The following is a 15936-nucleotide window of genomic DNA, read 5'->3' on the forward strand; positions in this document are numbered from 1 at the left end:
ATGCACTAGAAATGACACCGGCAAACCCAGCCCTGTTGACCCTGCAAAGTCCTCCTTATTAACATATGCGAGCTTGCGCCAAAACTTGGAGAACCAAGCAATAGCGTAGCATAATCATACTGATGGAATCATATCTCACAATGTCCCAGCCACCACCATCACCAGCAGAGGTGGTGGCACAATAGCATACAGTCAGGAGGGAGTTGCCCTGGGAGTCCTCAACAATGAGTCTTTAACAGCAGTGTGGGTGTACCTACACCACATGGACTGCAGCGGTTCAAAAGGCAATTCACCTTCTCAAGGGCAATTAGGAATGGCAATAAATAGTGGCCTAGCCAATGACGCCCACATCCCATGAATGAATTTTTTAAAAGGTGGCAGGGTAAGAGCAGCAACAATGTGTAGAAATAGATGGATCCGGACCAGGTAAGGATTTCCTTCCCTAACGGACATTAGTGAACCAGATGGGTTTTTATGACAATCAGTTGTTCCCCCTGCTGCCAGATACTTGGATCTTTATCTTAAGGCAGGGGTGCCCAGCCCTTAGTGGCTTGCGATCTACTTTTTGACAAGTCATCCTTAAATGATGGAGCAGAATGGTCTTCCCACCCTCCCTCACATTCAAAGGTGTTGCACAATATAAGGCTTTATACTGCCTATCTATGGATAGAAAGAAGACTTTTGCAGCTAACAGGAGTAGGTGGGAGTTACATTTCATCAGCCTGGGCAAAACAGTTAAGTATCTAATTTAGTTGCTATTGCACCATCATATACGCTTTATATTTCTATAGTGTAATTATATAAAGGCTACTCTTGCTTTTTCCACGGAGAATAAACACACAGAAAGTGTGCACAGTGCATGTGCCGACCCTGTGCAGTGTGCAGAAAGTGCCCATTGTGCGTGTGCCTAGTATGCCGTGAACAGAAAGTGTGCGGTCGATTGCAGACAAGTTCCTGATTGACCACGATCTAATTTTTGCGCACTTCTGTCTTAAGAGCTGTCCAAAGAGTGCATTTAATTAATGTGTAGAGTTCTTCATGCAGTGCTTTTGGGAATTTTAAGAACTCCCTGCATGGTATGTAAAAGACTGCAAAAATACTGCTTTGACACGAGTGCAGGAATGTGAGAATGATTAGGAAATGTGTAATCCACAATAAAGCAAATGGCAGGGGAGATGGCGGGCTAATGCCACTGAATTAGTCACTCAAGTGCCCAGGGTAATGGGGACGTGAGCTTGAATCTCACTATGACAGCTGGTAGAATTTTAATTCAATTTAAAAGACCTGGAATATGAAGGTGGTCTGAGTAATGTTGACCACAAAACTATCACTGATTGTCATAACAACCCATTTAGTTCACTAATGCCCATTAGAGAAGGAAGTCCGCCATCCCTCCCTGGTCTGGCCTACATGTGATTCCAGATCCACAGAAATGTGGTTGACTCTTAATTGCCCTCTGAACTGGCCTAGCAAACCACTTGGTTCAAGGGCAATGGGATATGGGCAATAAATGTTCAGCAATCCCCACATTTCATGAATGAATAATTGAAAACAAAAAATAGCCATCTGCACAGGACCAATACCAGATACAGCTTCTCTCATTCATGTTAATGCGACTATTTAAGGCATTGGACTCCAATTTGCACAATATAAATCATTTTAGATATGTTGTCACAAAGGATCGTCTGGACTCGAAACGTCAGCTCTTTTCTCTCCTTACAGATGCTGCCAGACCTGCTGAAATTTTCCAGCATTTTCTCTTTTGGTTTCAAGATTCCAGCATCCGCAGTAATTTGCTTTTATCAGAAGCTCTGAGCCTTCCAGTTCTATGTTCCACTAGACTTTAAGTGGAAGCATTAGCTTCAATGGGTGGAAGACAGTGAAGGCAGGTTTGGGAGAAAGCCAGAAATAAGTACAGAAAATGTTTTAGGACTGGTATCGCAACATCTTCTTGCCTGTTTCAGCCTTTGCCAGGGTGGGTTGGGATTAAAGTTCAAAACAGAAGTACCTGAGGTAAAAGGCAATTGCAGTATTAAAACAGTCACCTGGCGGCCATTTTATGCATGCAGTGGCTCTTTACCAAATGGTGCATGGTTCACACTCTGGGTGAGACTGAAGGCTGGGTGGAGATGTGAAGGATCGGACGGGAATGTGAAGGATGGAGTGCCCATCGCTTTCCTGGTGATTAAGTTAGGGATGGGGAAGGTCTTTCCCATCCTTAGACGAATTCAGGTCCTTAAGTGGCCAATTAAGGGCCCCATCCTACTGTCACTGACATTCTATCTTTGGCAGGGTGGCTCTATGCCAAATGGGGAGGCTGCCCAGTGAAGGCTGGCAGCCTTCTTTTATGCTCAGGTCAAGGGTTGCCACATATCGGGCACCTTGTGACCCATGGAGGTCTCCCTCACCCCTCCCTTTGCAGCTAGCCCCACTGAAACACTCCCCTAGCCTCAGCAATGACCCCCATCGCCCATTTCCACCTTCCTGGGGCCTGTGCGTCTGACTCTGCGGAGTTACACTTACCTGGATTCGGAAGCCTCCTCCATTGTGGCTGCACCTGGCTGGGTGCAGTACCAGCGGCGGCCATTGCTGCCTGTGGTACTGCTGAGACTGAAGTGCTGTCGACCCTCCAATTGGCTGACAACCCTCACTATAGATTGGCAGCTTCTCGTGCATCGCTGTAATCCTGTTCTTGTGGACCGATGCCATCCACACATTAATGGAACAAAAACCTTTCCTAATTGTACGTGCAATGGTGTTATTGTTTGGAGGCTGTGTGCTATTGATGTAGCTCTGCATGTGTGAAGCAGTTGAATCCTGTTAAAGACGCACTCATGTTTTTGCTCCTTCACACTGAAAAAGTGATGGAAGTATTTCTGCTGATAAGTAAATCGCCAGTCACTTCCCTTGTGCATCAGTGAAGTACAGAGACAGGCGTGCTGTCCGGATGCCTGAATGTGCTCACAGATTGAACTAGAAAGGATATACAAAATATTTGTTCAATGACTCTGTCATTTCCTCATTCTCCATGAACTAGGTAGAAATATTAAATCAGGAGTCACCTTAAAATTTCCTGTTTGGGACCAATGTTTCAGAACAAAGTATTTTTGTGGGTATTTAATTAAATTCTGCAGCAGTTTAAAGACTTGACACTCAGTGGTGTAAATATTAAGTGAGGTTCACCCAGAATCATTTCCCATTTTTTAAAATCAGGTGATAACAGCTGAGCCAATGGTCAGGGTTTTCAAATGGAGTCTATTAGCACGGGAACACTAGAAATAGGAGCAGAGGTAGACCACATGGCCCATTGAACCTGTCCTACCATTCAATACAATCGTGGCTGATCTTGCATTTCAGCTCCACTTCCCGGCCCATCCCCGACATTCCTTGATTCCCTGAGAGGCCAAAAATCTGTCTATCCTAGACTTTTACTGTATTCAATGGTGGAGCATCCACAACCCTCTGGGGTAGAGAATTCCAGAGATTCAGCACCCTTTCACTGAAGGAACCTAACTTCATCTCGGTCCTAAGCACTGCAGCCTCTCAGTGCCAAGGACCCGGGTTCGATTCCCGGCTCGGGTCACTGTCTGCGTGGAGTTTGCACATTCTCCCCGTGTCTGCGTGGGTTTCCTCTGGGTGCTCCGGTTTCCTCCCACAGTCCAAAGGTATGCGGGTTCGGTGGATTGGCCACGCTAAATTGCCCTGTAGTGTCGGGGGGACTAGCTAGGCTAAATGCATGGGGTTACGGGGATAGGGCTTGGGTGGGATTGTGGTCGGTGCAGACTCGATGGGCTGAATGGTCTTCTTCTGCACTGTAGGATTCTATGATTCTAAATGATTGGCCCCTTTATCCTGAGAATGTGCGCTCAGGTTTTAGCCCAGTTGAGACATCTCTGAGCGCCCACCTATTAAGCCCTTTCAGAATGTTGCATATCTGAATGATATTGCCGCTCATTCTTCTAAACTCCAGAGAATATAAGGCCAAGCTACTCAGCCTCTCATTGTAGCACAACCCCCTTATCCCAGGGAACAATTTAGTGAATCTTCTCTGTACCGCTTCCAATGCAGGTATATCCTTTCTTAAATATGGAGACGGTTTATTAACCCATCTATTCTCTAGCACAGTCAGCACAAGACTGGTTAGGCAAGCTCCACCCAGGGTGGAACTTCAGTGCCAGGTCACCTGACCCATTCTCTTAAAGGGGCATGCCCCAGCATTCATATTAATATTGATATGAATTTCCTCACTCTTTTTAGCCTCTCGGTTATTATCAATTTCTGATATGAAACTTGCGTCTTCTATTGTGAAGACATTACAAAATATTTGTTCAATGACTCCGCCATTTCCTCATTCTCCATGATAATTTCTCCTGCCTCTCCTTCTTAAGGGACCAATGTTTACTCTAGCCACTCTTTTTCCCTTTCACATACTTAATAAAAACTCTTACAATCTGTTTTTATGTTTCTATTTTTTGCCCTATTGACCAACCTTTTGCTGGCCCTTTGCTGGTGTCTAAAGCACTCTCAAACCTTAGACTTACTGTTATTTTTGAAGAATGTAAGCCTCTTCTCCCAATCTAATACTATCCTTAACTTCCTGAGTGAGCCACAAGTGGGTCTTTCTTGCTGAGTTTTAATTTTCATCGATGGAATGTATTTTTGTCGAACATTTTGAAATGTTTCTTTAAATGTCTCCCACTGTTATTAATAGAACATAGAACATAGAACATTACAGCGCAGAACAGGCCCTTCGGCCCACGATGTTGCACCGACCAGTTAAAAAAAAAAACTGTGACCCTCCAACCTAAACCAATTTCTTTTCGTCCATGAACCTATCTACGGATCTCTTAAACGCCCCCAAACTAGGCGCATTTACTACTGATGCTGGCAGGGCATTCCAATCCCTCACCACCCTCTGGGTAAAGAACCTACCCCTGACATCGGTTCTATAACTACCCCCCCTCAATTTAAAGCCATGCCCCCTCGTGCTGGATTTCTCCATCAGAGGAAAAAGGCTATCACTATCCACCCTATCTAAACCTCTAATCATCTTATATGTTTCAATAAGATCCCCTCTTAGCCGCCGCCTTTCCAGCGAAAACAATCCCAAATCCCTCAGCCTCTCCTCATAGGATCTCCCCTCCATACCAGGCAACATCCTGGTAAACCTCCTCTGCACCCTCTCCAAAGCCTCCACATCCTTCCTGTAATGTGGGGACCAGAACTGCACACAGTACTCCAAGTGCGGCCGCACCAGAGTTGTGTACAGTTGCAACATAACGCTACGACTCCTAAATTCAATCCCCCTACCAATAAACGCCAAGACACCATATGCCTTCTTAACAACCTTATCTACTTGATTCCCAACTTTCAGGGATCTATGCACACATACACCTAGATCCCTCTGCTCCTCCACACTATTCAAAGTCCTCCCGTTAGCCCTATACTCAACACATCTGTTATTCCTACCAAAGTGAATTACCTCACACTTCTCCGCATTAAACTCCATCCGCCACCTCTCGGCCCAACTTTGCAACCTGTCTAAGTCTTCCTGCAAACTACGACACCCTTCCTCACTGTCTACCACACCACCGACTTTGGTGTCATCAGCAAATTTGCTAATCCACCCAACTATACCCTCATCCAGATCATTAATAAATATTACAAACAGCAGTGGCCCCAAAACAGATCCCTGAGGTACACCACTTGTAACCGCACTCCATGATGAATATTTACTATCAACCACCACCCTCTGTTTCCTATCCGCTAGCCAATTCCTGATCCAATTTCCTAGATCACCCCCAATCCCATACATCTGCATTTTCTGCAGAAGCCTACCATGGTGAACCTTATCAAACGCCTTACTAAAATCCATATATACCACGTCCACTGCCTTGCCCCCATCCACCTCCTTGGTCACTTTCTCAAAAAACTCAATAAGGTTAGTAAGGCACGACCTACCTGCCACAAAACCATGCTGACTATCACCTATCAATTCATTACTCTCCAAATAACTATAAATCCTATCCCTTATAATTTTTTCCAACATCTTGCCGACAACAGAAGTGAGACTCACCGGTCTATAATTCCCGGGGAAGTCTCTGTTCCCCTTCTTAAACAATGGGACAACATTCGCTAACCTCCAATCTTCTGGTACTATACCAGAGGCCAACGACGACCTGAAGATCAGAGCCAGAGGCTCTGCAATCACTTCTCTTGCCTCCCAGAGAATCCTTGGATAAATCCCATCCGGACCAGGGGATTTATCTATTTTCAGACCCTCCAGAATATCCTGCACATCCTCCTTATCAACTGTAATACTGTCTATTCTACTCCCTTGCAACCCAGTGTCCTCCTCAGCTATATTCATGTCCCCTTGCGTGAACACCGAAGAGAAATATTGGTTCAATGCTTCACCAATCTCCTCCGGTTCCACACATAACTTCCCTCTGCCATCTATAACTGGCCCTAAACTTGCCCTAACCAACCTTCTGTTCTTGACATACCTATAGAACGCCTTAGGATTCTCTTTAACCCTATCCGCCAAAGTCTTCTCATGTCCCCTTTTAGCCCTTCTAAGCTCGCTCTTCAACTCCCTCTTAGCCAATCTAAAGCTTTCTAGTGCACTACCCGAGTGCTCACGTCTCATCCGAACATAAGCCTCCTTTTTCTTTTTAACCAACAAAGAAACTTTTTTGGTGCACCACGGTTCCCTAGCCCTACCAATTCCTCCTTGCCTGACAGGGACATACCTATCACAGACTCGCAGTAGCTGCTCCTTGAAAAAACTCCACATGTCGGACGTTCCCAGTCCCTGTAATCTCCTAGTCCAACCTATGTTTCCTAATTCTCTCCTAATAGCCTCATAATTACCCTTCCCCCAGCTAAAACCACTGGCCCGAGGTTCATGCCTATCCCTTTCCATCATTAAGGTGAACGTAACCGAATTGTGGTCACTATCACCAAAATGCACACCAACTTCCAAGTTGAAATACAAATATATTTTATAATTAGCTCTTCAGCTGAAAAATGATTGCAACATTCTAAATAACGACTTCAGTTTAAGGACCTTGAAGTTCAGTGTCATCTATTTTTCCTCCTTTCTTATGGCAAGCATTCCAAATTGAGCCACCACTTTAAGTTTGTTCCCAGTTTGAATGAAGCCTAAGGCCTTGCAGTAAATTGTCCTAGTAACTTGCCAAATATTCACCTTCCTCTTCACCCTCAGCTTCCCTATTGCCTGCTCCACCCATCACCATGAGAATTTTGCACTCTTTGGGCGGGATTTTCTGGTTGCGTTCACCCCAAGACCGGAAAATCCCGCCCGAGGTCAACGAACATTTGCATAGTCCGTGCCCCGCCCGCTACGATTCCCATGGCGGGCGGGACGGGAAAATTCCGCCCTTTGTCTAACAGAGCTTTTCTCCAGACTATAACTTTCTCCATTTAATTAAAGAAGTTAATTGGCTTCTACTATTAACAGAATTCTTAGGATTGTGGCTCCTTCTCTATTTAGATTACGCTCTTTCCTCGAAACCGACTCAGCTGACAGTTCTGTAAACTTGAGTTGGCAACAGTGCCATACATTCCAATCTATATTTGTACTGTGCTCTAAGGGAATAATTCAATTCTTGTTCACTGCTTTTAAGAGCCTTTAATTTTTATTCATTTCTACATTGGCAGAAAATTCCCCTGTTTCCCCCAAATCAGATGTTACAATTTCAGCAGAGGATTGGTGGAAACCGGTTCATATGGTGTATCTTGGGCTGATGCGGTGTTTCTGAAGATTCCACAGTAGCCAAACAGGAGAAGATCCCAAGGAAATTGCTGGTGGCATCTGGTAGGTGTGGCACACAGCTAACATTAACTAGATATAAACACACTCCACATGGGCCATGTAACTGCCAGAGTGATATAGAACAGTGCAACACAGGAAAGAGGCCCTTTGGCACAATGTTGTGCCAAAGATGACGCCAAATTAAACTAATCCCTTCTGCCGGCCCTTGGTCCATATCCCTTTATTCTTTGCATATTCATGTGCTTAAATAAAAGCCCCTTAAATGCCCCCATTGTAGCAGCCTCTACCACCTCCCCTGGCAGCGAATTCCAGACACGCACCACTCTCTGTGTAAAAGACTTGTCCCTCACATCTCCTTTAAACATCCCCCCCCCTCTCATTTAAGTGCATGCGCCCTAGTATCAGACATTTCAACTCTGGGGAAAAAGACTGTCAACCCTATCTCTGCCTCTCACAATTTTATAGACTTCTATCAGGTCTCCCCTCAGCCTCTGCCGCTCCAGAGAAAACAACCCTAGTTTGTCCAGCCTCTCCTTATAGCTCATACCCTCAAATCCAGGTGGCATCCCGGTAAGCCTCTTCGGCACCCTCTCCAAATAAAAGGAAGGATAAAAGCAAATTACTCCACGTGCTGGAATCTGAAACAAAAACAGAAAATGCTGCAAAATCTCAGCAGGTCTGACAGCATCTGTGGAGAGAGAATAGAGCTACCCAGGGTCATCCAGACTCTAAGGGCGGTATTTTATGGCCTCACTCGAGCGAGACCGGAAATTCCTGCCCGAGGTCAAAGGACATTCCCGTTGTCCGCCCCTCACCAGCTCCGATTTTGTGAGACAGGGTGGTAGAATTCTGGTGTAAATGTTGGCTCGATTCTCTCTCCACAGGTGCTGTCAGACCTGCCGAGATTTTCCAGCATTTTCTGTTTTTGATAAAGGAAGAATACTTGACTTCTACAAATGGACACTTGTACAAAGTCTTTTCTGTATACAAGTAAAGAGTGATACATACTGAGGACCTTGACTCCGTGTCGGAGAGACTGAATACGGCTTGGCTCCACTGAAATGCTCAGCGTGGTCTGCTGTCCCTCAATCGTGCACACCCGACTGTCTTGAGCTGCCTGCTTGAACATCGCTATGAGTTGATTGGCGATGATTGTATTCAGGACTGAAATGATTACCATGGGTATAACAAAGGAGAGAAACGCATTCACCTACAAATAAGACAAATGAGTGCAATTAGAAAATAGAAAAATGGTTGTAATTATCAGCAACATAGCTATATAATGCCCCTGAAAATCCCTGGGTTGTGCTTCCTGCGGTTACAATAGCAACAACCATTTATATTGAAACAGCACCTTCAATGTAATGAAACATCCCAGAACGCTTCACAGGAACATTATAAAACAAATTGTGATACTGAGTCACATAAGGAGATATTAAAGTCAGATGACCAAAAAGGTTAAAGAGGTATTGCATAGGTTGCTGGCTTATGTAGACAGACGACAAGGGACTAACAAGCAGAAGGGTTTATTCAACAATCTTAGCAGCTCCTACATGCTGTGTGTCTGCCCATGCTGGTGGAGAACCCTTGCGCTACTGACGCATCACTTCATGTGTCCATGTCATCCCAATGAACACATGACCACCCGGTCTACACCTTTCCCGTTTAAGTTGGGACAGTCGGTAATACAAGCATATGACAACGTTATAAATTATTTACAATATACAGAGCACAAACTTGAGTAACAGAATCTAAACTATTTGCAATATGCAGAGCCCTGACTTGGGCTATAAAACCTGGTGCACAGTCCATCACGTCTCTTACCCACCCTTTTTTAAGAAACACAGTAGACTAGATCAGTACATAGTCCCTGAACTTTGAACTTGACATGCTCAGGTGCCCTAAGTGCGTGATTGTGATTCTGGGATGTCCTCAGGTTGTTGGCCTCAATGTGGATGGCATCAGATGTCCTTGTGGTGTGCCCAGTGACTGCAGGGCTTGCTGCATTGGCCTTGGGAAGGTCCTCCACTTTGTGGTGGTTGGTGGTGCTTGTTCAGGTACCTGCAGTAGGTGACGCAGTTCCTGACATAGAGAGCACTGCCCAAGGTAACCACGTAGCTGTTTGGTTATGGGGCATGGCTGTGTACCACCGCCAGTTTGCCATGGTCACATGTGATCTGGATCCTGACCATTTGGCCTGGTTCTGGAGTGCAGAGCCTATGGGCATTGCGGTCATAGTGCCTTTTCCTTCTTAGTCGCTGCTTCACGAGAGTGACACCCCCCTTTGTCTACACCTTTGGTTGCGGAAGAGCTTTGGTGACAGAGGTCATGGTTCTGGTACAGCTGGAGAACATTCTCTGTGCCGCTGAAGGCAGGTCTCAGCATGTTTTCCAGATTGAGTAGTGTAGCATAAAAGTCCATCTTACCTCTGGCACATTTCTCAAGGAGGTGCTTTGCTGAGTGAGCCCCCTGTTCTCACAGACTGCTCCATTGTGAGTAGAGGGGGCTACTTGTGATGTGCTCAAAGTCCCATATTTGCTCAAACTCCTTGAACTCCCTGGGGATGAACTGCAGAGCACTGTCTGTCCTTACCCTCTGGGGAATGCCGTGTGTGGCAAAGTGTCTCTTCAGTTTGCCGATGACTGTGTTGCTTTTCATATCAGGCAGATAGTTCATTTCACACCAACCAGAGTACAAGTCAACCTGGATCAAGTATTGTTTTCCATTCCATTCAAATATGTATACCATCATCAGTGACCGTGGGAAATCTGGGAACTCAGGTAGGTGCAGTGGGTCTTTGGTTTGATGAGGCTTGGGCACGTTGTATGATGCACATCTGGACACTTCCCTCTCCATGTCTGCATACATGGAGGGCCAGTACAGGCATCCCTTTGCCCTACACCTCACCCTTCCTAACCCTGGGTGTCCTCGGTGGAGTTGCTGGATGTAGTACCTCTGCAGAGAGATGGGGGTGACGAATCATTGACCACTCAGTTACAGTCCGTCTTGTATGGTTGACTCCTCTCTCATAGTGAAGAAGGTGTGGAGCTCATGGGGAAGCTCTTCTGATGACTCAGGTCAGCCTTTCATAATAACATCACAACGTCTTTCTTTACTGCAGCTACCATTGCTGAAACCCACTCTGTGGCCTCGTCTATGGGGGCGATGGCGCCGAGTCTTGTCATCCGATCCAGTTCATCGGCTACTTTCTGTTTTATCACGAGGGACACTCTTCTTGGAGCACAGACAGTGGGTGTTGTCAAGTCATCCAATCATCATATGATATATAGAATATAGAACATAGAACATTACAGCGCAGTACAGGCCCTTCGGCCCTCGATGTTGCGCCGACCAGTGAAACCAATCTAAAGCCCATCTAACCTACACTATTCCAATATCATCCATATGTTTATCCAATAACCATTTGAATGCTCTTAATGTTGACGAGTCCACTACTGCTGCAGGCAGGGCATTCCATGCCCTTACTACTCTCTGAGTAAAGAACCTACCTCTAACATCTGTCCTATATCTCTCACCCCTCAATTTAAAGCTATGTCCCCGAGTGTTAGCCATCACCATCCAAGGAAAAAGGCTCTCACTGTCCACCCTATCTATTCCTCTGATCATCTTATATGCCTCTATTAAGTCACCTTCTTCTCTCTAACGAAAACAACCTCAAGTCCCTCAGCCTTTCCTCATAAGACCTACCCACCATACCACTGTGTGGCCAAATTCCCCTCCAACTTGATTTTCAAGTTTGCTGACGACACCACCATAGTGGGCCAGATCTCAAAAAATGACGAGACAGAGTACAGGAAAGAGATGGAGAATCTGGTGAACTAGTGTGATGACAATAATCTCTCCCTCAATGTCAACAAAACAAAGGAGATGGTCATTGACTTCAGGAGGTGTAGTGGAGAACCTGCCCCTGTCTACATCAATGAGGACAAAGTAGAAATGGTCGACAGCTTCAAGTTTTTAGGTGTCCAGATCACCAACAACCTATCCTGGTCCCCCCATGCCGACACTATAGTTAAGAAAGCCCACCAACGCCTCTACTTTCTCAGAAGACTAAGGAAATTTGGCATGCCATAATGAGTCTTATTAACTTTTACAGATGCACCATAGAAAGCATTCTTTCTGGTTGCATCACAGCTTGGTATGACTTCTGCTCTGCCCAAGACCGCAAAAATACTCCAAAAGGTTGTGAATGTAGCCCAATCCATCACACAAACCAGCCTCCTATCCATTGACACTCAACACTTCCCACTGCCTCGGAAATGCAGCCAGCATAATTAAGGACCCCACGCACCCAGGATTTACTTTCTTCCACCTTCTTCCGTTGGGGAAAAGTCTGAGGTCACATACCAACTGACTCATGAACAGTTTCTTCCCTGCTGCCATCAAACTTTTGAATGGACCTACCTCGCATTAAGTTGATCTTTTTCTACACCATAGTTATGACTGTAACACTACATTCTGCACTCTCCCCTTTCCTTCTCTATGAACGGTATGCTTTGTTTGTATAACGCGCAAGAAACAATACTTTTCACTGTATACTAATACATATGACAATAATAAATCAAATCAAATCAAAAATACGACGGGCAGCTTCCCAGTGATGCTGCAATTAAACAGCTCTTTGTAATCTGGCATCTCTGGGACCTGGTGCTGCAGAGTGTGTACGTCCAGACCAAGGTGGATTAACTCCAGTGAGATGCTGTCCTGGAAACCCAACAGCGGCTTTACATCTTGGTTGACCACATGAAACTGGATGTTACCCTGCGTGCAACGGAGAGTGGCCACACCTTCCGTACGGATGGTTTGTCTGCCGTACGCTGCAAGATTTACCTTGGTGGTGGAATCTGGTGCAGCATGTGGGTCGATTTCCCACACCAGCTGCTTGGGTAAGACACCGCACTTGGCTCCAATGTCAGCCCTGACTTTGAGTTTCGCATTGCTGAGGGCAATGTTTAACATGGCGAAGATTTCACTTTTTCCGTGAGGGAGTCGCCACTCTCGTGATAGAGCGTTTGGAGAGGCTCAGTGCTCTGGCTGTTCTGATTGAGCTGCCGTTCATTCACCTTGTCCATGTTCTGAATCCTGGGTGAGTTATGGCTGAACCATGACTAGTGGCAGAAACAGGTTGCTGTAACCTGGACCTGCAGTATTCGGCAAAATGATTCCACTTGCCGCACTTGTTGCAGCGTTTATCAGTTGTGAAGTATGAACTTCTGTTCTGTGAGTGATGGCTGCTGCAAGGCATGTTCTGTACAGTGAAAACCTCTGTTTGTGGCCTTAACTCTTTAATGCTTCTTTCTGATTGTTCATTTAACATGCAGATATTGATGGTAAACTCGAGTGATAGACTTTTCTCTCAAAGCGACTGTTTACGCACGACATCACAATGGGTTCCACAGACAATGCAACCTCTCACAAGCTTTCAGTGAACATATGATTTGATTTGATTTATTATTGTCACAGGTATTAGCAGACAGTGAAAAGTATTGTTTCTTGTGGCTACACAGACAAAGCATACCGTTCATAGAGAAGGAAAGGAGAGAGTGCAGAATGTAGTGTTACAGTCATAGCTAGGGTGTAGAGAAAGATCAACTTAACGCGAGGTAGGTCCATTCAAAAATCTGATGGCAACAGGGAAGAAGCTGTTCTTGAGTCGGTTGGTACATGACCTCAGACTTTTGTATCTTTTTCTTGACGGAAGAAGGTGGAAAGAGAATGTCCGGGGTGCGTGGGGTTCTTAATTATGCTGGCTGCTTTGCCGAGGCGGCGAGGAGTGTAGACAGAGTCAATGGATCGAGTTTTTGGTTAGTTGTATTAAACACATGTCTGTCCAATGTGACACTTTTCACTGGCAAGCAGATCTGTTTGAATTGATTTAACAATACCTCTAGGTCCTCTTTCTCATTTTCCCCATGGAAGGCAAAGGATTTAAATCTTTCAGCTGCCTTGGGACGCACTGGGTTTAACGGCATGGACGCTTGTAGCTTTTATGATTTATCGGAGAGGCCGGCATCACAGTAGCTGCGCCATTCTTTTTCAAATTTGATCCAGTTATCTGCAATGTTTTCATCAAAGATGCGTGGGCCGATCTGGTGAAGTCATTGTGCCATCTCGGCCAGCTCCTGACACTGTGTAGATGTTGCTGGGTTGTACAGACTGGCAATAAGGGACTCACAAGCAGTAGGGTTTCTTTAAGAATCTGAACAGCTTTTACCAGCTGTTTTTCTGCCTGTTTTGCGGGGGAATTCCTGTGTTCATGTCACTTCCTGTGTTCATGTCATCCTGACGTACATGTATAGGTCAGTATGGCACAGTCCCCCAGGGACTGTGTGGAGTTTGCACATTCTCCCCATGCCTGCGTGGGTTTCCTCCGGGTCCTCCGGGTTCCTTCCACAGTCCAAAGATGTGTGGGTTAGGTGTGTTGGCCATGCTAAATTGCCCCTTAGTGTCAGAGCGACTCGCTAGGGTAAACGCATGGAGTTATGAGGACGCGACTTGGTTGTGATTGTGGTCGGTACAGACCCGATGGGCCAAATGGCCTCCTTTTGCACTGTAGGATTCTATACACGTGACCATCCGGTCTTACAGGCATGTTTTAAGAAGTGTCCTTCAGTGAGGTAGACAGGCAGAGGTCTTTAAGAAGGGAATTGGAGTGCTTGGGGTCTAGGAGCTGAAGGCAGGGCCGCCAGCCAATCATGGACCAATTATAATTTGCAATGTACAAACCGCCAGAATTATTATTTTTATTAGTTTCACAAGAAGGCTTTACATTAACACTGCAATGAAGTGAAAATCTCCTAGTTGCCACACTCCGGTGCCTGTTTGGGTACACTTAGGGAGAATTTAGCATGGCCAATGCACCCAACCAGCATGTCTTTTGGATTGTGGAAGGAAATTGGAGTACCCAGAGTAAACCCATGCAGACAAAGGGAGAACATACACACTCCACACAGATAGTGAGCCAAGCCGGGAATCAAACCTGGATCGTTGGTGCTGTGAGGCAGCAATGCTAACCACTGTGCCACCGTGCCGCCCGAGGGGAGTGCAGGAAGATCAGAGAGTTGTGGGGGTGGAGATGGTTACGGAGGTAGGGAGGGGTGAGGCCGTGGAGGGATTTGAAAACAAGGATGAGAATTTTAAAATCAAAGTGTTGCTTGACTGGGAATCAATATTGGTCAGCGAGTGAAGGAGTGGTTGGGGAAAGAGACTCTGAGAGTTCAGACACAGGCAGCAGAGCTTTAGATGATCTCAAGTGACTGAGAATGTGCCCAGTGGTGCATCGCTTGCCACTGGGGTACATACCTAACAGCTGCCTGCCATCTGAGGAGTTGCTCGGCACCCAGTCCCTCGGTCTCAAGAGCTCTCCACCGAGATCAAGGTGTAAGGGACTGATCCAAATATTGTTTTATGAAAGGTTTGCCTGCCACTTTGGGGTCCAGGCTTCTTCCCCTGATTGGAGTCATTCGCATTGGCGTGGCCTGTGCTCCTCTGGAAAGAGATGAACTGTTATCACTTTCAGCAGATGAGCGCCCCTTTGAATATCACTCGAATTACCCTTCAGAAAGAATCATGCTAGGATTTCCAGTTAGTCAACGCTGGGCAGCATTTCTGTACTTGCTTGTTAAAGCTGCCTTGGAGCCTGATTGACATCAAAGAATTTCATGTAGCAATGAGGCTAAACTGGTGCATTGATGCTTCAACAAATTGCTTGGTTATCATAGTGGTGGGTGTAAATCAAGCGGGATTAGGATAATTGGAGGCAATATTTAAAGTGACACAGATTATTGGAAATATTTTCTGACTTCCACAGGAAAGATTGCCTGAGAGATTTTTATTTCCGTATTAATTTCTGCGCTTCATCATCATGAAGCCCAGAGCTCTTTTGCCACTTTTGTTACACGGAGAAAAGGTAGATGAACAAAGCAGCAGCAGCTTGGCCTCTTAAAGAGGTGACATGTGTCATCTCCTTCTTAGGCAGTCCCTGACTTGCTTCCAGACTAAAAATGAATTATCAGGTGACTGAGGAGTCCAAGCCTGACCTACAGTCTCTGTCACAGGTGGGGGCAGACGGTGGTCGGAGGAGCGGGTGGGTGGGGTGCCCGGGTTGCCAGGTGCTC

General features: G+C 45.8%; 1 protein-coding gene across 1 annotated transcript in view; it reads right to left on the bottom strand.

The window, feature by feature from the left end:
- The window catches only part of ntsr1 (neurotensin receptor 1 (high affinity)), a 120101-nt gene that overhangs the window by 31327 nt on the left and 72838 nt on the right, over positions 1-15936 (bottom strand). Inside the window, exon 4 of the mRNA XM_078237023.1 lies at positions 8807-9008. Within this exon, the coding sequence (XP_078093149.1) occupies positions 8807-9008 (202 nt within the window). The remainder of the gene's footprint in view (positions 1-8806; positions 9009-15936) is intronic.

Source organism: Mustelus asterias, chromosome 20, assembly GCF_964213995.1.
Source record: "Mustelus asterias chromosome 20, sMusAst1.hap1.1, whole genome shotgun sequence".
Taxonomy (NCBI): domain Eukaryota; kingdom Metazoa; phylum Chordata; class Chondrichthyes; order Carcharhiniformes; family Triakidae; genus Mustelus; species Mustelus asterias.